At 57.5% G+C, this 21,024-nt stretch overlaps 4 protein-coding genes across 7 annotated transcripts in view; all 4 read right to left on the bottom strand.

Annotated features, from left to right (window-relative positions):
- Nucleotides 1-52: 52 nt before the first annotated feature.
- Nucleotides 53-4,199, bottom strand: COASY (Coenzyme A synthase). The gene is made up of 9 exons (XM_058041476.1): nucleotides 3,596-4,199; nucleotides 3,086-3,300; nucleotides 2,833-2,964; nucleotides 2,515-2,704; nucleotides 2,121-2,185; nucleotides 1,289-1,373; nucleotides 1,109-1,206; nucleotides 875-1,021; nucleotides 53-651 (listed from the first exon to the last, which is right to left on the bottom strand). The coding sequence occupies exons 1-9, from the start codon at nucleotides 4,197-4,199 to the stop codon at nucleotides 595-597; spliced, it is 1,593 nt and encodes a 530-aa protein (XP_057897459.1). The 3' UTR covers nucleotides 53-594.
- A 309-nt stretch (nucleotides 4,200-4,508) lies between these two features.
- Nucleotides 4,509-6,042, bottom strand: HSD17B1 (hydroxysteroid 17-beta dehydrogenase 1). Its single transcript, XM_058041475.1, has 6 exons — nucleotides 5,940-6,042; nucleotides 5,650-5,811; nucleotides 5,209-5,388; nucleotides 5,035-5,128; nucleotides 4,751-4,934; nucleotides 4,509-4,679 (listed from the first exon to the last, which is right to left on the bottom strand). The coding sequence occupies exons 1-6, from the start codon at nucleotides 6,034-6,036 to the stop codon at nucleotides 4,509-4,511; spliced, it is 888 nt and encodes a 295-aa protein (XP_057897458.1). The 5' UTR covers nucleotides 6,037-6,042.
- A 375-nt stretch (nucleotides 6,043-6,417) lies between these two features.
- On the bottom strand, nucleotides 6,418-10,044 carry NAGLU (N-acetyl-alpha-glucosaminidase). Its single transcript, XM_058041909.1, has 6 exons — nucleotides 9,617-10,044; nucleotides 9,349-9,496; nucleotides 9,116-9,262; nucleotides 8,874-8,959; nucleotides 8,463-8,719; nucleotides 6,418-8,250 (listed from the first exon to the last, which is right to left on the bottom strand). The coding sequence occupies exons 1-6, from the start codon at nucleotides 10,024-10,026 to the stop codon at nucleotides 7,034-7,036; spliced, it is 2,265 nt and encodes a 754-aa protein (XP_057897892.1). The 5' UTR covers nucleotides 10,027-10,044; the 3' UTR covers nucleotides 6,418-7,033.
- A 1,099-nt stretch (nucleotides 10,045-11,143) lies between these two features.
- ATP6V0A1 (ATPase H+ transporting V0 subunit a1) overlaps nucleotides 11,144-21,024 on the bottom strand; it is a 30,905-nt gene continuing 21,024 nt past the window's right edge. For 3 of the 4 annotated variants that reach the window (XM_058041908.1, XM_058041907.1, XM_058041905.1), the window contains 4 exons: nucleotides 20,535-20,552; nucleotides 18,716-18,833; nucleotides 17,285-17,456; nucleotides 11,144-12,402 (listed from right to left, as the gene is read on the bottom strand). In XM_058041908.1, coding sequence (XP_057897891.1) covers nucleotides 12,309-12,402; nucleotides 17,285-17,456; nucleotides 18,716-18,833; nucleotides 20,535-20,552 — 402 coding nt within the window. In that variant the 3' untranslated portion in view covers nucleotides 11,144-12,308. The remainder of the gene's footprint in view (nucleotides 12,403-17,284; nucleotides 17,457-18,715; nucleotides 18,834-20,534; nucleotides 20,553-21,024) is intronic. The other variant, XM_058041906.1, reaches the window with a different exon arrangement.

Below are 21,024 nucleotides of genomic sequence, written 5' to 3'. Positions count from 1 at the left end.
ACGGCGGACACCGGGAGTGACCCACAGGGAACCGGGAGTTCCACACCGGGCACCGGGAGTGACCCACGGGGAACCGGGAGTGACACACCAGGAATGACCCATACCAGGCACCGGGAGTGACCCACGGGGAACCGGGAGTGACCCACTGGGTATTGGGAGTGACACACCGGGCACTAGGATTGACCCACTGGGCACCGGGAGTGACCCCCCCGGGTTCCGAGAGTGACCGATCGGGTACCGGGAGTGACACACTGAGCATCGGGAGTGACCCATCGGGCACCGGGAGTGACCCACGGGAACTGGGAGTGACCCACCGGGTGTCGCACACCGGGTACCGGGGGTCCCACACCGGGCACTGCGGGCCCATAACGGGAGCAGGGACGGGACGGGTGCACGGACACGCACGGCAGGAGCAGCCTCTTTACTGTCACCCAGCGGGGCTCAGCCCTGTGGGGCTCCCCTCACCGGGGACCGCAGGAGGCCCCGGACCCTCGGCGGAGCTGGACGGGGCCGGTGCTGTCGGTCCCGCGCTGCTCCGGCTCACGGTGGGCAGTGCTGGCTGGACACGGAGCCTCACGGAGCCTCACGGGGCCGTCACGGGCTGGGCTCGGGGCTCAGGCGCTGCTGCAGCAGGTCCCAGGCCTTGTGCACCTGCACCAGAACCGGGCGGCCTCAGAGCCACAGCACAGTCCCATGGCTCTTCCCTCCCGGCTGAATTCTGAATTCTCATCCCCAAATCCACCCGTTGTGGCAGCCTCGATGGTGAGCAGCGCACTCAGGCGTGGCCTGAGCACACACTGAGCACCCTGCAGGTGCTGTCACATCCCCTGAGCACACACCCAGCCCTGCAGGTGCTGTGGCAGCCCCATCTCACCTGCTGGCGGGTGATCTCGGGCTCCCAGAGGCTGCACAGCACCACCTGGGACTGTTCCACCCTCTGCCTGTTGCTCATCTGGCTCTGCAGCCGGCGCCGAGCGGCCTCCTCGGTGAGCCCATCCCTGGCCACAATGCGCCTCACGGCCTGCCGGGGACACGGGGGACGCTCAGCAGCCCGGCAGAGGCTGAGGAGCAGCTCCAGCAGCAAGTGAGGGGCCCTGGCGTTGCCCACCTCCTCCTCTGGGATGATGGCTGTCCACACCTCGTGCACCATGCCCTGCCAGCCGGCCTCCAGCAGCACGGCAGCGTCCAGCACACACACGGCTTTCCCTAGGGAATAAAGGCAAAAAAAAGGCATTCCTCAGTGCCTGGGCTCACTGCCACCTTCCTGACACTTCACTGCCCTCCTTACCTTGAGCATCAGCCTCCCTGACCTTCTCCTTCACCATCTGGGCTATTCTGGGCCACACAATGTCCGTCAGCCTCTTCAGCTGCTCCTGGAAAGGAGCACAGCAGGATTTGAGATGCAGTCCCTGGTGCTCAGAGCCCCTCTGCAGCCAGGCAGGAGAGTGGGGTGTAAGCACTCAGGGGACACCCAGGGAGGAGCCACTGAAGGTGGGGAGGTGGGTCCAGCCCATCACTGAGCACCAAGAGAGCTTTCACCCTGGCCAGAGGCTCCCATTCCTGCTGCCAGGCTCAGCATGCTTTTTCCTATTATTTTCTGCCATTAGGGCCCTGCTATTAGCAGATATCTCTCTGTGAGAGGTTCTTTGCTCCACACCACAACAAGCTCCCAGTGCAGCAGATCCCACTAAGGACATGTCCATCCAGGGAACCTCTTGGTGTGCCTCTAACTTGGCTTGGGGAAGCAGCAGAACAACAGGCTGAGCACCTGTAAAGGCCAGGTGCCACTGGGTGCAAGGGGCAGACACGCCTGGCTGTGTTTGTCAGGTCCGTTCCTCTGAGCTGGGTGAAGGAAAAGCATTGTATGGAGGAGATGGCAATGGGGACAGGGATGGGAACAGAGACAGGGAGGCAGCAGCAGCTGCAGGGCAAGAGCCATACATATCCAGCCCAGCTGCTGATTCATCTGCACAGATGCAATCTGTCCCACCCTGTCCCCATGCCAGCAAATACAGCCAGGAAGGTGTCACCATCTCATAGGGCTGAAAACTCAACCCCTCTGTCACAAGAGAACAGCCCACACTCGCAGCATTAAGTATTTATAATAAAGCTGCTTTTACCTGATTTCCAAACACTTTGGCCCCGAGGACTTTCCTGTTAATGGTTCCATCTTTGTTCAGGATCTCTGCAAGGCAGAAGCACAACAGGTTTGGGAGGGACAACTCCCATCCCTGTGGCAAGCCTGGGTTGGGGAAAGGGCTTTGGCACAGGGCTCTCAACAGGTACAGGTAGAAACTCCTAACCTGGCAGCTCTTCACCCGATTCCTGAAAAGGACAGGGAAGAGCTTTTCCCAGGCAAACAAACAGCAGCCTGGCTCATCATTCCCCACCAGCAGCTCTGACAAGGGACACACAACACTTGGGGAACCCACGGGGAAGGAGAGGGCACAGGCCAGAGCTGTCTGGGACACCAGGACACCCCTCCCTCCTCTTCCTCCTCCCTGCAGCCCCTACCTGCCCCAAAGGCTGCCACCACTGCCTCGTGGGCCGGGCCACCAGGGGCATAGACGGCGTGGCCCAGCTGGTCAGCGTCGATGACGAAGGCGCCCAGCTGCCCCAGCAGTTTGGCCATGGAGGTTTTCCCACTGCCAGTGCCCCCAGTCAGCCCAATCACGTACGGGCGCAGCGGCAGGGCCGCGTCTCGCTGAGGGAAAGAGGAAAGCCGTGGCAGCACACGGAGAGCTGGGCTTTGCTGGAGCAGGATCCTGGCCTGCAGAGCAGCCTCTCCAAACTCTTTGAGACTCCCACACCTCCTCCCGTGCCCTCCCTCACCCGCGGGGGCCGCAGCAGTGTCCCCAGCAGCCTCTGCCGCAGGCTGGAGGAGCTGATCTTCTCCTCCTCGTTCTGATTGTGCTCGGGGTCCTTCATCAATTGGATTTCGTACAGAGCCAGCTCGGGGAGCCCCTGATGAGAGAAGGGAGCCCCGGCCATGAGAATGCAGCAGAGGGAAGGGGTGAATCAAAACCAAATTTGCTCCCAGGCAGGGCGAGAGGGCGGGCAGGGGTAACTCCAGCATGAGAATTACATTTTCAAGTCTCTTCTTGTTGACAGCCACCCCTCCCCGGTGGGTCTCCTCGCTGACCACCAGGCACTGCAGGTCGGGGTCTGTGACCGAGGGGCCGAAGGGGTCGGCCAGAGGCACGATGTCGTAGCACAGTGAGGGCTTCACATCCTCCAGGAACTCGCGCAGCTTCGCCGCCCGCAGCTCGTAGGGCTCGATCAGCTCGGGCAGCACCTTGTCTGCCGGGCGCCAGGAGGGCGGGGAAGCACAACAGTGACGGGAAAGCGAGACCGAGGGGTGGGAGAAAAGAGAGACCAAGAGATGGGACTTTGAACGCTGCCTCCCCCTTCCCTTGCCCTCGCTGCCCCTGAACGCTTTGCTGGCTCTGGGCACGACATGGTGACCCCACTGATGCTCTGCCTGGATGGCACTACCTCGGGTGGGTGACTCGAGCCCCCAGACCCCTGCCCTGCCCCGGGGAGCCCCGGGCTCAGCCCCGGTGCCCGCGCAGTGCCACGGCCGCCCCGGACTCACGGCGGAGCAGCTCTCCGTCCGCCACCCCGGCCAGGAGCCGCCGCCGGGCCAGGAGGCAGCAGGCGCTGAGCAGGAGCCGGTGGGCACCGTGCAGCCGGTCGAAGGTGCCGCCAACAGCCACGTCCAAGAACTCGGGGAGCGCCGCCTCGGGATCCTGCTCGGGGTCCCCGTCGGGGTCACCCCCGGCGTCCTCGCCCAGCAGCATCGCGGGCAGGCTGGGCGGGCAGCCGTACACGGCCGCGGCCAGGCGCTGCAGCCCGAGCTGCACCGGCTCCGGCGGCCCCGGCGCCTCGGCGGCCGCCGCCAACAGCACGCGGGGCTGCCGCGCCAGGCGGCGGCCGGGCCCCAGCAGGACGCGCAGGTCCAGCCCCCGCCGCGTCGCCGCCGCCGTGTAGAGCGCGGCCAGAGCCCGTAGCAGCGCGGGGCCCGCGGGAGGAGCGGCGGGGCCGGCGGCGGGGCCGCCCAGCCGCAGCCCCGGCTGCAGGTGCACGTAGAGCGGCCCCGCCACCAGCCCCGCCGCCGCCGCCACCAGCCCCGCCGCCCGGCGCGGCAGCGCGGGCAGCGGCGCCGTCAGCACCAGCAGCCCCGAGGCGAAGGGCGGCATCGCCCCGCCGGAAGCGCCGCCGACCGGAACGGGGCCGGCAACGGCGCCGGAACAGCTCCGCCTCCCGGGCAGCCCCGCCGCGGGCGGGAGCGCGCCCGGCTCCGCCTGCGAGGGGAGGAGACCGGCCCGGCCCGGTGCAGCCCCGCGGGGCGGAACGAGCCCGGGAGCTCCGCGGAGAGACGGGGATGGAACCGGAGCCGTGCGGCTGCAAAGGCTTTATTAGGGACACGGCGGCACCGGGCACGCGAACGGGCCAGGGCCGGGCTGGGGGTTCGCAGGGCAGCGGTTCCGGTGCTGGCGTGGCGCCGCTCAGGGCTGCTCCCCGCCGGTCTCGGTGCCGCCGAACACGAAGTCGTGCATGGCGCGGACGTACGCGGAGCCGTCGGGGCTGCTGAGCCGCAGGCGGCAGAGCGGGGCGAGGAGCTGGGTGCTGGCGCAGCGAAGGGGAGGGCAGGGGCTGCCGATGGCCTCCAGGAACAGCTGGCACCGCAGACGGGTCAGAGCCCTCCCGGGCACGGGCCCGCGGCCGCCCCCGCCCCGCCGTGACTGACCGGCAGCACCTGCTCCACCTCCTGGGCCGTGTCGCGGAAGATGCTCTGGCAGTGCCCCAGGTACCGGCGGTACAGCCGCTGTGTCTCGGCGTCCAAGCCCCGCATCTCGCTGCCCTCGGGGTCGAGGCGCTGCAGGTTGGCCATGAAGCTGGTGTGGACCGGCCCGCACTCCACCAGCGTCAGGCTGCGGGAGGGAGAGCATAAGCCGCCACCGTCCCCCCGCCCTGGCGTTCCCCCCGTCCCGGTGGGCACGATCCAGCCCTTGCAGCATCACCGGCACTCACTGGATGTTGAAGGGGCGCAGGACGATGGCCAGGCTCTCGCACAGCCCCTCCAATGCAAACTTGCTGGCGCAGTACACAGCATTGAAGGGCAGCCCTGGGGCAGAGCCACACCCTGAGCACCAGAGCTGTTCCCCACAGGGAGCTCCGTGTGCCGCGGGGTGCGGGGGGTCCCACCTTGCAGCCCCCCGATGCTGCTGGAGACAACGATCCGCCCGGCCCTGCGGCTCTTCATGGCAGGCAGGAAGGCCTGGATGGTGCGGACAGCCCCGAAGACGTTCACGTCGAAGAGAGTTTTCATGGCCTGCTCGGAGCAGGTCTCCAGCGGTCCCATCAGTCCCACCCCTGCATTGCAGACTGCCAGGCATGCTGCAGTCAGCCACTGACTGGAGCCCCACACACCACCAAGAAGGCAGAAACAGGGGGGCTTTCCCTGCTGATGATCCCTTGGTAACCCCAAATCCATCTCCAGCACCTCTGCCCCACTAAACACATCCCCGCCCTAGGACTGCCTGCACCTCCCGTAATTTGGCATCTCCTCCTGGTGCCCTGGGGAGGGTTGTGACCCCACAGAGGTGCCCTCAGCCACCCTGGGGACACTGGGGACACCAGCCATACCCAGCACATCCAGCTGCTGTCCCTGCAGGTGCTGTGCAGCAGCTGCCAGCGAGCAGGGCTCAGTGACATCGAGCTGCAGCAGCTCCAGCGTGTCGGGGCAAGAGCCCCCCAGGCGCTCCAGCAGCCGCTCCCCCTTGGCCAGGTCACGCATGGTGGCATAAACTGGGGAGAGAATGGCTGAGGGCAGCAGTGCTGCATCCCAGCACCCACCCCAGGCTCTGCCTCTCCCTGGTGAGCCCACCTGGGGCTGACAGACCCCCGGGGCAGTGCTGACCCCTTTCCCCCTTTACCTTGGAAGCGGCGAGCGGCGTCGGCTGCCAGGCGTGCAGCCAGCCCCAGGCCGATGCCCGAGGAGCAGCCCGTGATCAGCACCGTGGTTCTCTCCATGCCTGGCAGCGCTGCCCGACGGGGCCACCCCATTTAAGAGGGCTGGGAAAGGGGTCCCCCCGCCCCACACCATATTGTTGTGTCTGCTGCCTTATCTCAATCCCCTCCACCCCCCTCCCTGCACATGCCTGGGGCTCCCTGTGCCTTGATCCTGTGCAGGTGCTGTGATAAAGATTCCACTGAGCCAGGACCTCCCAGCTGGAGGAGGCTCTGGGGCACGAGGGGAGCTGCAGCCCCAGCTGTGCTTTGCTGTGCCAGGCATCCCAGCTGCCAGGGCATGTCTGGCAGGGTGTTGTTCCTGCTGGGCAGGCTCAGGGCTGAGCTGCTCCTCTGCCCCCGTGTTCCACACAGTCCTGAGCTAGCAAAGGAGCTGGACACACATGGGAGAAAAGAGTCTGTATTTGCTCCATCCATAGCTGGGCTCTGCCCAAGCCCCAGCTGTGGAAAAGGCCTCAAAAACTCCGTCCTGAGGAGGACATCCAGCAACACTGCATGCAACAACGCTGCAAAGTCTTTTATGATACAAAAGGCACCAAATAGGGGCAGGGCCATGCAGTGCCACGTCCCCACAGGCACTGGGCTCCAATACTGCTCTGTCCCCCTCCCCACTGCCACCTCCTTGTCTGCTTCTCACCCATCCCTACCCTTGCTAGCCAGCCAAGGCCCCACAGCAGGGACACATTTGTCCTGTCCCTCTGCAGTGTCCCACCAAGCTCCCAGCCCAGGTTTCCTGGGAACAGGCTCAGGGCAGCTGGGCAGAGCTGAGCACACAGCATGGTGTGCGATGGGACCCTGGGGCACAGCCTATCCCCACCCATCTTGTCCACGTGCCAGCCCCTCTTGGGGCACATCCTGCCCATCCAGGCTGGCTGAGGGCCACCAGGGCCACCGCGCCCCTCTTCCAGGACACAGCCATCAGGCCAGGAGCCCAGATGGGGGAGGGTGCAGGGGCTCTGTCCACCCTCTCTGGGGGAGGCTCTGGAGGCAGAACCCAAAGTCAGGCAGGCCCAGCCAAGCTGCGCCGCAGGGCACTGGGGTAGTATTTGAGGAACAGCTTCCTGGAGATCTCCAAGGTGTCCCCAGCTGGCACAGGTGGGTAACGCTTCTTGTTGTAGATGAAGCCTCTCTCCACTTGGAAGACAGCCTGGTTGAACTGCTCCTGGTGGAAGGGGCGGCCCGAGTTGAGGCTCTCCACCAGCACAGACACGAAGAGGCTCCAGCGCACAGCGTAGTAGTCCAGCACCAGCCCCCCCAGCTGCTTGTTGGCATAATCCAGGATGTTCCCGCTGGGCCCCCAGAGCGTCACCTGGTTGCGGGCGTTGAGCTCGTACTGCTCAGCCTCCCGGGCGCTGGTGGCCACGGCGCGGGCGCTCTCCAGCCAGCGGCCCAGCAGGAAGAGGCCGTGGCTGCACAGGAGGCTGTCCAGCTCGGGCAGCAGGTCGTACACCAGCACGCCGCCGGCCGTCAGCAGCTCGGGCAGCGCGTGGCTCTGGAAGGCCTGGCGGATGCTCAGGTAGTAATCGCTGACCAGCTGCTGCGCTGCCTGCCGGCTCACGTCCACCAGGTCGTAGAGGAAGGCGGGGCTGGAGCCCAGCTCGGCGCCCGCGCTCAGCAGCAGCCGCCAGGCCTCGTAGACGTCGCTGGCGTTGTACCAGAGCGCGGTGTCCATGTGCAGCGAGGGCCGGCGCACCAGCGGGCTGCGGTTGTGGTTGACGCAGACGCCGGTGCAGTTGTAGACGCTGCGCAGGAGCAGGCGCCAGGCGCCGGCTGCAGCAGCGTTCGGGGCGCCGTAGCGGCGCTCGGCGTAGCGCGTCACCCAGCTGGGCAGGTCCAGCGGCTCCTGCCGCCAGCCCAGCTCGTTCATCAGCTCGTACACCATGTCGTTCTGCTCGATGCCCTCGGGGACCAGCCCCGTGCCCACCATGGTGGAGTTGGGGAAGCGCCGAGCGGCGAAGGGGCCGTGGTTGATGGCCTCCACCGTCCCAAAGAGGCCGTGGTTGCCCCCGAAGTTGTGCAGCATGCACCAGATGAAGGGCTGCCCGTAGAAGGACTCTGTCCACTGGTAGACGGGCTTGGACTCAGCAAAGAGGTCGAGAACAATCATCCTGCCAAGGGGCACTCCGTGCAGCAGGGCCCGCACCTGTGCTGGCTGCCAGAAGTCGGGCTGGTGCTGGAAGAGCCAGCCCTGCATCAGCCACAGCGCCTTGGGGTCAGCTGGGGACAGAAGAGCACTGAGTGAGACCCTCTCCAGACAGGGCCCACAGGTGTCTCATGAGGCCCTGGGGCCACCAACCACCCCTCAAGGGGCTTTTGGGGATCTGGCACCAATGGGTTCTGCGCTTACATGGCACCCACAGTCCCCTCCCCCAGCCCCTGCTATCCCACCTGGAGCCCTGTGGCCAGGCCAGCACCACACACGGACCCACCTCCTGTCATTGACCTGAAAACAGCATTGCTGACTCTGGAGAGGTAGGCAGGGTCAGAGGAGAGGGGGGTCATCTCGTTGAAGGTGTCTGCGCTATAGACGTGGTCTGTGCCAAACTCCTTGATCAGCTCCTTCAGGAAGAGCGTCCCGATCACCTGGAACATGGGGTCCTCTGGGTCCAGCAGGTAGGTGCACGAGTAGGCGCAGTCAAAGTGGCTCCAGTGCCCCAGGCGAGTGGCATTCACACGGGGGAAGACCCTGCAGGAGAGGGCAGAGATGGGGATCAGGAGGAGAACAGGACAGGACCACCGTGCCCGTGTGGAGACTGGGGAAGCTGCAGAGGGAGGTGCTGCTGGAGATCAGACCCCAGGAAGGGCCCAGGGCTGATCCCCCGGGGCAGGGCTGCGCCTACCGGAGGATGCCCTGCGGCACATGGCCCGCGAAGGCCGGCAGCACCGTGGTCATCCCCAGCGAGCGCATCCGCTCCACGATGCGGTACTGGGAGAGAGAAAAGGAGAGAGGGAGCAGGAGAGAAGCCCCCAGGTTCCCACCAGGGGACCCCGGGCGCTGCTGCAGCTCGGGGGGGATCGAGGGGCTCCCCTCGGCCGGGAGGACCGGGGGGTGACAGGGGTTTGCCCCGGGCGGCCCCGGTACCTGCAGGTAGAGCTGCTTGAAGTGCCAGGCGGGCGGCAGCGGCCCGGCCCAGCGGCGGAGGTTGCCCATCCTATTCCAGGCCAGGAACGCGGGACCCGTGAAGTATTTATCGATCTCCGACTGGTTCAGCCCCAGGTTACGGTAAACCTGCACCGGTAACCGGGGGTCAGCCGGTCCCACGGCTCCCCACCGCCATCCTCCCCGTCCCCGCCGCCCCTCGGCCCGGTGCTCACCCGCTGCCAGACCGCCTCCTGCCCCGCGAACGCCGGTGCCAGGTTGATGCCGCTCAGCGCCATCCAGTCGATCTCCCGCTCCCACCGCGCCCAGTCCCACCAGGCGAACGAGTAGCTCTGGGCGCACACGTTCTGGTAGTAGCGGTACCTGCGGGAGCGGCGGAGGCTGCGCCCGGGACCCCGCGCCCCCCGGGCCCCCCGTTACATAACGGCGCCTTGTCCCGCGCTAACGAGGCGTGAGCGCCGCCCGGCCCCGCGTCCCCGTTACCTGCCGGGGGCGGCGGCGCGGATCTCGGCCCGCAGCCGCGGCAGTGGCTCCGGCAGGCGGAGCTGCGCCCCGGACCACGACAGGTGGCAGCCGCAGAAGTCCCGCAGGTAGCGATAGAGACCGGCGGCCGCCGCCACGCCGCTGGAGCCCTCGACGGCGACGGCCACTCCGGTACCGGGAGGCGACGACAGCCGGTAGATGTCGGGCCCGCCAGCCGCCAGCGCCGGGTCCACCGAGAGCGACACGGCGGCGGCCCGAGGGCCGAGCAGGCGCCGCGCCAGCGCCCGCACCGCCTCCTCCTGCCGCGGGTCCCCCGCTCGCCCCGCCGTGGCCGCCAGCAGCAGCAGGAACGGCAGCGCCAGCCCCGGTACCGGGCCCAGCCCCGGTTCCGGTCCCCGCCGCGCCGCCATCGCCGCTGCGTGCCCCGGCGCCGGCCCCGCCTCTCCCGGTACGGCCCCGCCCACCGCCGGCCCCGCCCACCCCGGTACGGCCCCGCCCACCGCCGGCCCCGCCCATCCATCAGCTCCGGGCTCCGGGACCGGCTCCGACCGGCCGAGGGCGCTGCGAGACCGGGCAGCGCCGGTGCCCCGGGCCGGGAGCGTCCCGGCAGCCCAGCAGGACCCACCCGGAGCGTCCCGGTCTCGGCCGCCCAGGCGAACCCCGCTGGGGAACGGGCCCGGGCCGCCCGGGCTCTCCCAGCCGCAGGGGAATCCGCAGACACTGCCAGGACGGAGCTCGGAGGAGGGACGGGAATTCGGGGCTCCCCGAGCCCCCCCAGTGCAGCCCACGGCGGGCCGGGGTGTGCTGCCAGCTCCAGGGCTGCGCCTGTGAGCCCCAAGCCATGGAAAGGGGCAGAAATGCTGTGATTGCACGGGAGAATGGTGAAAGGGACAGAGAACATTCCCCCGGCTCGCTAGCACCTCCACCTGCAGGGAAAGCATCCCCCGGAGCCGCGGGAAGGGAGGCTGGGCCCGCAGCTCAGAGATCGGGAGATGGCAAACGCACCGACATGAGCAACACCAAGGCCAAAACCCTGCAGAACCCTCCTTTCCGCTGCTCCTGCACGTGTGGAAATAAATACCCTGTCCGGCAGGAAGGGGCTGAGTAAACACGGCCCTGGAGGGGGAGCGGGGACAGCAGGAGCAGGGCACAGCCCCGGGCACACAGAACGTGTTACCCCCACTGCCCGTGGAATGGAACCCACAGCACCCGGGTTAAACAAAAAAAACTTGTTTAACTTTTTTGGGTCTATCAGGGAGGGCAGGAGGCCCCGGGATAAACAGCCCCGGGATAAACAGCCCCAGGCCGGCCTTTGCTCAGGATGTCACTCGATAAGCACAGAGGCAGCCCAGGGTCACGCTGGTCCTGCTGTACAAAGCAGCCCTGCCCACCCCGTGGTTCTGGTCAGGGAGGTGACAGGATCCTGGATGGAAATGCTCCAAGTCCCCGCTGTCCCCTGCAGCTCTGGGTAGGTCAGGGATGGGGGGCTGCCCCTGAGCCCCCTCAGCAGAAAACAGGGCACAGTGCTTGTTGTGGAGTTGATTTAATTTATACAGCGACTGTCAGCAATGTGTTTCATCCAGGCAGCAGAACACAGCAGGACTCCTGTCAAAGCTTTGATTTGACCCTTCAGCCTGCAGACACCTCTGTGAATGCCCAGCACATCCTCCATGCCCAGGGCATGCCCAGGTGCAGTACATGGGTCCCTGTGCCCTATGCACAGTCTGGCAGCACACATAACCTTCCCACCTAATTTTAAGCAGCCTGGCACCTTGAGACATTTCCTCCTTGATTCCAGGTTAATGAGTCTTGTTATTGTTCTCATCTGTTCTTACACAAATACCCAGCTCCACTGTGAGAATGGAACACGACAGTCACACACAGCACTGACACACCCACTGCTGCTACAGCTACATCGAGTTTGAGGAGTGCAAGGAAATACTGACAGCTCAGACAGGAAAGAAAGCAACAGCTAATGCAGGGACACAGCACAGAGAGCCCCCTGCCATGGAGCTGTTCTGGCAAGATGGGGCCACTGCTCCCCCTCAAAGGGCTCCCCAGAGAGTGCACAGGACAATGTGAGTCACTGGTACATCCACCCGAGCAAAGGCTGCCTCCAGCCATGCCAAGCACACACAGGCACTACCTGATGTGCCTCGAGGGCTTTGGGCTCAAACCAGAAAGTCCAAGAAATGTCACTGCCAGTGGCCAGTGACAGTCTGCACCAGGGCTCACCCTCCCCATCCTGCCCCAGGCCAGTCAGGCAGCTGAGCCCCAGTGCATGAGGGCTCCTCACCACGGCCTCCAGCAATGAGAGGGGATCAGACTCACTCTTTGCTCCTTGCACCTTTCCTCCATGTGCTCTTTTGTCCCCTCAGCACAGCTGCCATTTCTTTTCTGCCCTGATCAGCTGCCAGGGAAAGCACAACACAGGGAGCACACGACTGCACACCAAACAGACACCTCATGCACTTGGTACCTTTGGGAGTAAACTGAAAGAACCAAAAGTTTCTGTGATCCACTGTTGTTACCCCAGAACGTCAAAGCTTTTGGCTTTGGGGTGCCATGGTAACGCTCAGGGGTGCTGCACAATAAATTATTGTCACTACACACACACACAGGGAGGGGACAGGCACACCCTTGGTGCTGGGGTCTCACACACACAACATTTAACACTGCTGGAGTGGGGGCCTCAGTCATCAAACCTCCCCTCACGGATGATGTCAAAGGAGAAAGGGAGAAACTTGAACCCAGTGCCAGTGTAGAACTTGTTCTGGAATTCAATCCTGCAAGAGACAGAACAGTGATTACTCATTAGAAAGGCAGCTCTCAACAGGAACAATTAGGAGTAGGGAGTAGTAATGCTACTCCATTAAAAGTAGGATTACTGACTAAAAAGCTTTAAGGAGAAAAAGAGGTATTATAACATAATGTATCTTTTGGCATAACCCCCCCATCCGTGTGTGGAACTTCAATCCCACCCTCAGGGACAAAAAATGCCAAGAGGAGCAGAAGGCTGGCCTTGACCACAGTGCCCCAGGAAGCACAGGGAGCAGAAACAGCATTTTCTACAGCAGCTGCTGAAGTTCCCTTTTTCATCAGCACAAGCTCAGCCATGTGACACTGAGCTCAGCCTCCCCACAGGCATTTCTGTTGATTCCCTGCAGCACATTTGCACTGGGACGTGCCCAGCTGAGCATTAGCTCAGCCCCGTTTGCTGCTGCTCCTAATGAACTCCAGTAAAAAAAAAAAAAAAAAATTATTCCAGAGAACTGCCCAATAATCAGTGACAGCCAAATAGGGAAAACTAATCCCTTGATTCCCAGCAAAAACAAGCCCAGACATTTTCCACTGCATAAAGTCCCTGCAGGCAGCAAGTGACAGCAAACTGGGGAGCCTTTAACACAGTTCAGGAGAAGGGTTTTTTCAGCAAAAAAAAAAAAAGACAAACTGGAATTATTTTCCCCAAATGGGGAATCATGGCAAACTCCAGAGCTGCTGAATTCAGCTAGCAAAAAGTGATTTCCCCACAGAGCCCAGGAGGGAAATGCTCAGGAAAACCAGCTTCAGCCTGTATCTTCTGCTGCCTCCCAGGCCAAGGGATCCCCAGGATGAGCAGGATTTTCCATGTGGGAGGAAGGGCTTTGTGCCAACACGCTCCAGTTTTTCAGGAACCCTGATAATCTCCACAAGTATCCTGTGACTAAGTGACTGTTCTGTAAGCAAAGGGAAATGAGAGGCAGAGGGTTGAGATCTGTGAGTCACCCAAGCTCACTGAGACTGACTTGTGAACCCTGATGATTCACAATTCCAGCTGGCCTTGGTATCCAAACCCTCCCTTTGGACATTCCATTACAACTGGAGGCCTGACACTGGGAGAGAGGCTGCTCGAAGGTTAGAAAACTAGCCAGAAAAATGTATTTAAATAATCAGTGTGGATGGTCAGTGGCGTTTCCTGTGTCTCCAGAACACCCAAAACCCAGCAGGAAGCTCTGCTGTTGCTGTCACTGCCTGTTTGGTGTCCCAGTTTACTGCTGAGCCCTCTGTGTGCCCAAGTTCTGCAGAGGATTTACAGACACTGGCATTGTCAGCAAACAGCCCAGGAGAGCCTCTCTGCAGCTTTTTGCATTAATAATGTCAGGGTTTGTCAGGCTGTCATTCTTTCCAACCACACAGAGTCAGGGTACTGACACTGGCAAACCAGGTAGCCCCAGTCCTGTCATGGACATATTTTATGAAAAATCCTTTTGTTAGGATTTTTTCTCCTGAGAAGCTGAGAAGCCTCAGAGAAAAAGAAAAACAATAATTATCTGCTGCTGTGGAATGGAACAGGTGAATCTTTGATTGGTCTCATGTGGTTGTTTTTAATTAATGGCCAATCACAGTCTGGCTGTCTCAGACTCTCTGGTCAGTCACAAGATTTCATTATCATTCCATTCCTTTCCTTTCAAGCCTTCTAATAAAATATTTTTCTTCTGTTCTTTTAGTATAGTTTTAGTATATAATTTTCTTTTAATATAATATATATCATAAAATAATAAATCAGCCTTCTGAAACATGGAGTCAAGATTCTCATCTCTTCCCTCATTCTGGGACCCCTGTGAATACCACCACACAGTCCCATGAGTAGGAGACAAAAGTCTCCTAAAAAGACAAAAGCAGGAGACAAAAAAGGCAACTATCACTCAGTACAACTGCAAATTCCCACTCTGTGTTTGTGTCCCTGAAGGCATCAGAGCCTGGGCTCAGGTGTAAACCAGGCACAACTCAAGGGTGGCACACCTGAGAGACAGAACCCACTGGGGTGTCTGTGCAGAGACTGCTGCAGTTACTCCTTCCCAAAAAGAGCAGAGGCACCATATCTGTGTCTGGGATATTCCATCCTGCAGGTGAGTCCTGGCTCAGGGCATTTACAAAGGAAAATCCAATCCTGGCAGGTGGATGAGCAGCTGGACTCCATCACTGGACTGAGAGTGGGATGCAGCTCCAAACACACCCACACCTCTCAAGAACAGCACCCTGAATAGTTACAAACCTTTTCTTTTGGGCACAGTCTGTTCTGGCTCACTTTAGAAGAGATGAGTAGCTTAAAAAGGGAGAAACTGCATTAATCTGAACGTTCATGTTGCACTACATCACTGAAAGGCGATAAATGGAAAGGCTGAGTATTTCAGAAGGGTGATGTGTTTCAGAAGGGTGATGTGTTTCAGAAGGGTTACAGCAAAAGAAGCTGACAGCATGACAGCTGAGACACGTACAGAGCTGCAGTGCAGCCCAAATTCACACCCTGCAATCCTGGCAGCAATCCAGAGGGCTGCCTCCACCCCACAACGGCCTGAAAAGCCCAACCTGCTCAAAGAATGCACACTGAAAAAGCACAAAATAAACCTCCCTCCTTTGGGACTGCCAGGCACAGCATGTGGAACAACCTGTGAATTCCCTGACCAGTAAAACCCATTCTCAATTCCTCCTCCTTTCCAGGAAGGCTGAACCACCCACACCTCAAATTCCTGATAGGTGACGCTTCTCTCCCAGCCAGAAATTCCCATCTGCTCCTCCCAGGACAGCTGAATTTGACCTCCACTCTTCCTTCCTCTTCCTAAAAAGGGAGCACCTGCCATTGGAACAGCCTGTTTTCAGTTCAAGAGCACAAAGGAATGTGAGCAGTGTGCTCTTTGGAACCACTGCAGGTGCCTCCCTCTGATAACCAACACCCAGCAACCTCAAAATCATTTCAGCAGATCACTTGCAGTCTGAAATAGAACCTTCAGCTTGCTTCTTGGGCTCTGAGCCTGAAGAGATTTTTCTCTCAGAGCCTGTGCATGAAAGGCTTGAAGGTTTGAAACAGATGTTTAGGGAAAACAGGACTTTGTCAAGCACTCCAGTCCAGGCACAGGCAGAGAGATCCCTGCTCTCACTGCTGCTGCCCTGGGTTTGCCTGTTTGCCATTTCACTCACACACAACAGATGGTTTTTCAAAGGTCCTTTAGGGAAATGTGAACCATTATCTCCAGCTCACACCTGTTCCAGGTGTCTGAGCCACATCAGGAGGTGCAGGTTGTGATTAACACAAGGCAGGAACCTCCCCAAAAATGTGTTTTCTGCTCCATGGAGCCTGTCTAGAGCAGCTGCTCAGAGCTGTTCCCCTGCTGCTGCTTGGAAATGCCCTGGAAATCCTCTAATCCCCAGGGAATTACAGAGCAAACCCACCAGATGTGGAGTTACAGCACTGCTGCCCTCTGCTCGTCCTGGGCTGCCCTCAGTGCCCAGCAGGGTCTGGGGGGCTCCTCTGCCACTGTGACAGCAGGGACAGCACGAGGGACCTCTGGGCAGCCAGCAAGGAGCTCTGCAGTGACTGCTCTGCAGGGCTCAGGCTGCATGCCAGCAAAAACACAGGCACCATCCAGCAGCCATTTCCAGGAGTGCCCCCCCAGCTCCCTCAGCACAAGATGGCTTCAAACCAGGGGCAGAGCTTGGCTCTCTTGGCTACAGAGACACAGATGGACCAGAACCCTCATCCTGCACACCCAGAACCTCCATCCTGCACCCCCAGGAACCCCCAGCCTGCATCCCCAGGAGCCAGAACCCTCCATCCTGCACCCCCAGGAGCCAGAACCCTCCATCCTGCACCCCCAGGACCCTCCATCCTGCAACCCCAGGACCCTCCATCCTGCACCCCCAGCCTGCACCTCACTAGCTGCCAAGGCAGAGGGCAAAAGGCCAAAGCTTTCCTTCCCCACAAGCAGGGGAAAAGTGCAAAAAGGCTGATTTTCTCTCTCTCTTTATTTTTTTTCTTTTTATTTTTAGAGGCACTTGCTTCCTTTTGCACTTACAGAATTACCTTCAGAGAGTACTCCCAAGTTTTTCTTCCCATTTAAGCAAGGCAGAGTATTTCTTGTGATGTTCAGAGACTTCCCTTTGCTCTCACAACCCCCCTGCCCCAGGATATCAGCAGCTGAACCCCAGAGAGGCACAGACTGAGAAAATCCTGCTCCCAGAAAATCCTGCTCCTCTGGTCCCACCAGTGCAATGAAAGGGAATCCAAAGTGGAACAATGAGCACTCTTAAACATGGATTAGAGAAAAAACTCTTGAATATTTTCCATACTTGGGAGCAGAGTAATTCCTTCTGCTTTGCTGGCTGCATTCAGAGGAGCTTAATGATGACAGGAAAGGGCCTGCAAAAGCAAATTCTAAAAGCAAGACCAGCAAAAACTTGCAGCCATCCCCAAGGGCAGAAGGCAGAGCCACTCCTGTCCAGGGCAAGGTTTTATAGCAGTGAACAGGAGCACAGGGAGGAACCTGCAGTCAGTGGATATTGCACACAAACAACAACAAACAAAGGAAACAGGGGAAAGACCAAGAAATGGAACAAGAAAGTTCTGCTGAAAGCCACAAAGCACACTGCTCCAGCCAGCACAGCCTCCCTGGTCCTTAGTCCCAAAGCTTTAGGTCCTAAACTTTCATCTTTTAGTGCTTATTTCTAAGCAGAGCTATAAAACTTTAAACAACAACTGAGGGACGTGTTTTACTACAAACAGAACTGAAATCTCTGACCCTTTTTAATACTTTCTGCCTTCTAGAAGATGGCATTTCTGCACAGTACAGGGGACATCAGTTTTCTTGTTATGAGGAGCTCCCCAGGTTTCTGGATGTGCCAGTAACTCACCAGTGCAAGCGCAGGGCGTGCAGGAAGGCTGAGAGCCCCTCCATGACCAGCAGAATGGCCACTGTCAGCGTGGCAAAAGCTGCAAAGATGAAGAAGAGGCCCAAGCCTCCCCCCAGGCTCCTCACACTGAGGCCAATGTGGATCACCATGGTCCAGAGCACCTCTGAGAGCTCTGCAGAGAAAGGGGAGAGGATCAGGTCAGCAGGACAGGGGGGGGTCACTGGTAAAATAAAAACTGAAGTCAGGCAAAGCCCCGCTACAGTGAGGTGGAAACTGAGGGATAAGAATTTTTACAGCCAAGTGTGTCAGGACATTGCCTCCAGCTGCCATACAAGGCAGGGCAGAGTCCTGGCTCAGCAGCTCTTTGCTTTATTCTGTGATTTTTAACTCCATTCCTCTCATTCAGCAGAGTTTTGGGTGCAGACCCTGGTGTGTGGAGCTCACTGCTCCTGGGTAATGCATGCTGCCACATTCCTCTTCACAAAGAAAAGCAAGGCACAATTCTTCACAAGGATTTCTGAGATTCACATTCTCTGAACCTCAGAGAAAGGGAAAACACAATTCTTATCTTAGTTGCTGTGCCAAAGTAGAATGCAATATGGAGATTATTTACCCACAGTGATGGTGTTTTGTTTCCTTGGCTTATCAGGGCCAGGTGTGTAGCCTCACAATTCTCTTCACAGAGAAAAGCAAGGCACAATTCTTCCCAAGAATATTCTTATCTCATTTGCTGTGCCTGTGTTGTGCCAAAGTAAAATGCAATATGGAGATTATTTACCCACAGTGATGGTGTTTTGTTTCCTTGGCCTGTCAGGGCCAGGTGTGTGTGTGTGTGTCAGGACTGTCACTGACAGCCACGAGATTCTGTGCAGTGTGTGCAGAGTGAGTGCTTGGTAAATTCAGTTTAGAAATGTATATCATGTCTATAATATAGTATATAAATGTATATAATATAGTATAATAAATGTCTATAATATAGTATATAGATGTCTATAATATAGTATATAAATGTCTACAATAAAGTATAATAAATGTATATAACAATAACAATACAATAATAATGTTAATATAATAGCATTAATGTTAATATAATATTAATAATACAATTAATAATACTATCAATAATACTATTAATATAATATAATATAATATAATATAATATAATATAAGTGTATTATTATTATTATTATTATTATTATTATTATTATTATTATTATTATTATTATTATTATTATTGCTATTATTATTATTATTTAGCCTTCTGATGCCCATGAAATCAGATGCACCATTCTCTCTCCCTCACCAACATGGGAGACATCTTTGACTAGAAATAACTGCACACCCAGCAGTGTGCCAGGGGAGCCCTGGGAGGCCAGACAGACGGACAGACATCCAGACAGAGGCCCAGCCCAGCTCCCTGAGGACACTCACGTGCATGGGCCAGGCTGAGGGCCCACAGGCGCAGGTAGGAGGCTGTGTTGGAGATGCAGCCCAGGCAGTACTCGATGGTGTGGATGGCCTGGTACACCACGGTGTCCCCAAAGTCAAACTGCAAAGGAACAGAGGAGAGGGGAGCTGGGAGCATGGGTGGGGTGGGCACAGGGGCAGGGGGACTGCTGCTGTCACCAGGGACACTCTGTGTGACACTGCACACTGACACTGTCTTCTCCTGGTTTAGCACGCCAGGGCCACAAATGGAAAAATGGATCTGGTCTTGACAGGTTTTGCAGAATGACAAATGCTGTGACGTGAAAATTGTTTTCTTATAGTCAGATATTCCAAATTCATCCATGGGCTTAGCCAGGAAAAGACTGTTCAGCAGAAGGTGGTGCTGGTGTGCACTCCCTGCCCCAAGCTGTGCTGTGTGTGCCTCTGCTACAGGAGCAACAGGAGCATTCTGCAAGACATGAACCTGCCCTTTTTCAAAGCAAAAATAATGCATGAAGCTACCCCGAAGAAGTCACATTTGTGTACCATTCACTGGCAAAGCCTCTGTGCTTTGGTAATTTTCTGCAATAATAAAAGAATTTACAAGGAAGTCTGCCATGTAGGGCAGTTTCTTATCCTGCAGCTTGGGAAAGCATTCCCTGCAGTTTGGATTTAATCCATGCTTCAGAAACTGCTCAGATTTAAGTGAACATGATGTTTTAAATACATTCCGGTGACTAATTCTCCAGGCATGCACACAAAGCTATTTATATTCTTAATTCTCCCCTAGTACATCCAAGGCAATAAATATTCCCAACAATTCAGTTAAATTAGCTGTCAAAATCCTAATCCTTTCTCCACAGAACATGAGATGTGAAGTTCTTCACTAAAAGCTGCCCCAGCCAACAGTTCCAGCTCTGGACACAGGAGGGAATGTGGGAAATGTTTAAACAATGACCTTTCAAAGCAACTGCCAGGGAGAGCAGCTACTGAGGCAGGAGTGGGAGCACTGGCATTGCTGTGGGACAGGCCTGGTGGGCTGGCACATTTTCCAGGTTCAGGGAGACACCAGAACAGGAATCCCCCCTTCCCCTCTCCTTCCCCCTGTTCCACACAGGCCTGTGCACAGCAGAGCTCTGAGCAAACCACTCTCAGCACAATTTTCAGCAGCAGTGCCCTGCTTAAGCTGTTCTGATTTCATGCCATTTGTATTCTTGTTTTTGTAGTAAAATTTGTTACCTGCTAGTGCTGAAACCTACACTCAGCCCTGCATAAGTATTAAACTATCAGTTTTTAATATTTTTTACAAGTGCTTATGAATGAGCAGTTTCTCAGAATGGAACTTCTCTTCTACACAAAGCTTCTGGCCAATTCAGTTTCTTGAACTACATGAAACTGGACTGGTTGTGCTGTATTTGCCCTCTGGGTCAACCAGCATCATCCTTAACATGGCAGATAGTTTGTGGGAAGAAATCTCTTCCAACAGTTTGCTGCAGCACAGAATTAAGAAAGCCACAACATTAAAAAGCTTATTTGGAGGCTCAAAAGTGAAAACTTTTCAGTTTCAGACCTCCAGCTGAACAGTTCCCCAGGTAACTGGGAACAATGTGCAGACAGGGGATCAGACAGACAAGCTGTACAGATGAAGTCATTAAAAGTCTGTGGATGTATGTGTGTATGAATTAAAAATGGCCTGTAACATGAAAACAGCAAGATCTTTTGGAAAACAAGATGCTGTGACATAACAAATTCCATTCAGCACGTTTTACACCCATGGGAAATGGCCCAGGTACACATGAAGGCAAAGCTGCTGTGCTCTTACCACCTCGTCCTCTGTAGGCTTGAAAACACAAATTTACATTTAGTGCAGTGTTTTGATCACATGAATCATGAACACATTCAGCAATTCCCTCCTAGGCAGGCCACAGAAAGCAGTAATACATCCCATGCACTGCAGAGGCAGGATCTGCTGCAGTCCTTCATAGGCATCAGAAACATCAGAAAAACCCAACTACCTGAGATCCACTGGTTTTCTCCTCTCCCAGAGGAAAGGGAAGTAATTAATGTTACCCCCAGCAGTCAAAATGAATATATGAACAAAATTTCAGTGCTGCAGAAGTACAGCCCCTGAATTTCAATATATTTTCCACTGGCATGGGAGAGGCAGATGTGGCACCTGGGAGTGCTGTGCACCCCTGAGATGGTGACACTTTGGGGACAAATAGAGCCACATCTCCCAGCACATACAAATTATGCTGCTTTTTCTCTGGAGTCACCAAGAGACAGAGAGTGAGAAAACTGCTAGAACACAC

Source organism: Melospiza georgiana, chromosome 28 (genome assembly GCF_028018845.1).
Source record: "Melospiza georgiana isolate bMelGeo1 chromosome 28, bMelGeo1.pri, whole genome shotgun sequence".
In the NCBI taxonomy this organism is placed as follows: domain Eukaryota; kingdom Metazoa; phylum Chordata; class Aves; order Passeriformes; family Passerellidae; genus Melospiza; species Melospiza georgiana.
The sequence above is the reverse complement of the archived record's forward strand: the minus strand, read 5'-3'. Positions and strand labels throughout refer to the sequence as shown.

Excerpts from the sequence above, each read along its gene's own strand:
- HSD17B1 (XM_058041475.1), bottom strand. The coding sequence starts at position 6,036 with ATGGAGAGAACCACGGTGCTGATCACGGGCTGCTCCTCGGGCATCGGC. Across the intron at positions 5,389-5,649 it reads ACAGCAGCTGGATGTGCTGG|TCTGCAATGCAGGGGTGGGA; the intron begins GTATGGCTGGTG and ends CATGCCTGGCAG. Across the intron at positions 5,129-5,208 it reads CAGCATCGGGGGGCTGCAAG|GGCTGCCCTTCAATGCTGTG; the intron begins GTGGGACCCCCC and ends GCTCTGCCCCAG.
- COASY (XM_058041476.1), bottom strand. The coding sequence starts at position 4,199 with ATGCCGCCCTTCGCCTCGGGGCTGCTGGTGCTGACGGCGCCGCTGCCC. Across the intron at positions 2,965-3,085 it reads ACAAGAAGAGACTTGAAAAT|GGGCTCCCCGAGCTGGCTCT; the intron begins GTAATTCTCATG and ends TTCTCTCATCAG. Across the intron at positions 652-874 it reads CCGAGATCACCCGCCAGCAG|GTGCACAAGGCCTGGGACCT; the intron begins GTGAGATGGGGC and ends GTTCTGGTGCAG.
- NAGLU (XM_058041909.1), bottom strand. The coding sequence starts at position 10,026 with ATGGCGGCGCGGCGGGGACCGGAACCGGGGCTGGGCCCGGTACCGGGG. Across the intron at positions 9,263-9,348 it reads AGGAGGCGGTCTGGCAGCGG|GTTTACCGTAACCTGGGGCT; the intron begins GTGAGCACCGGG and ends TTACCGGTGCAG. Across the intron at positions 8,720-8,873 it reads GTGCCGCAGGGCATCCTCCG|GGTCTTCCCCCGTGTGAATG; the intron begins GTAGGCGCAGCC and ends CCTCTCCTGCAG.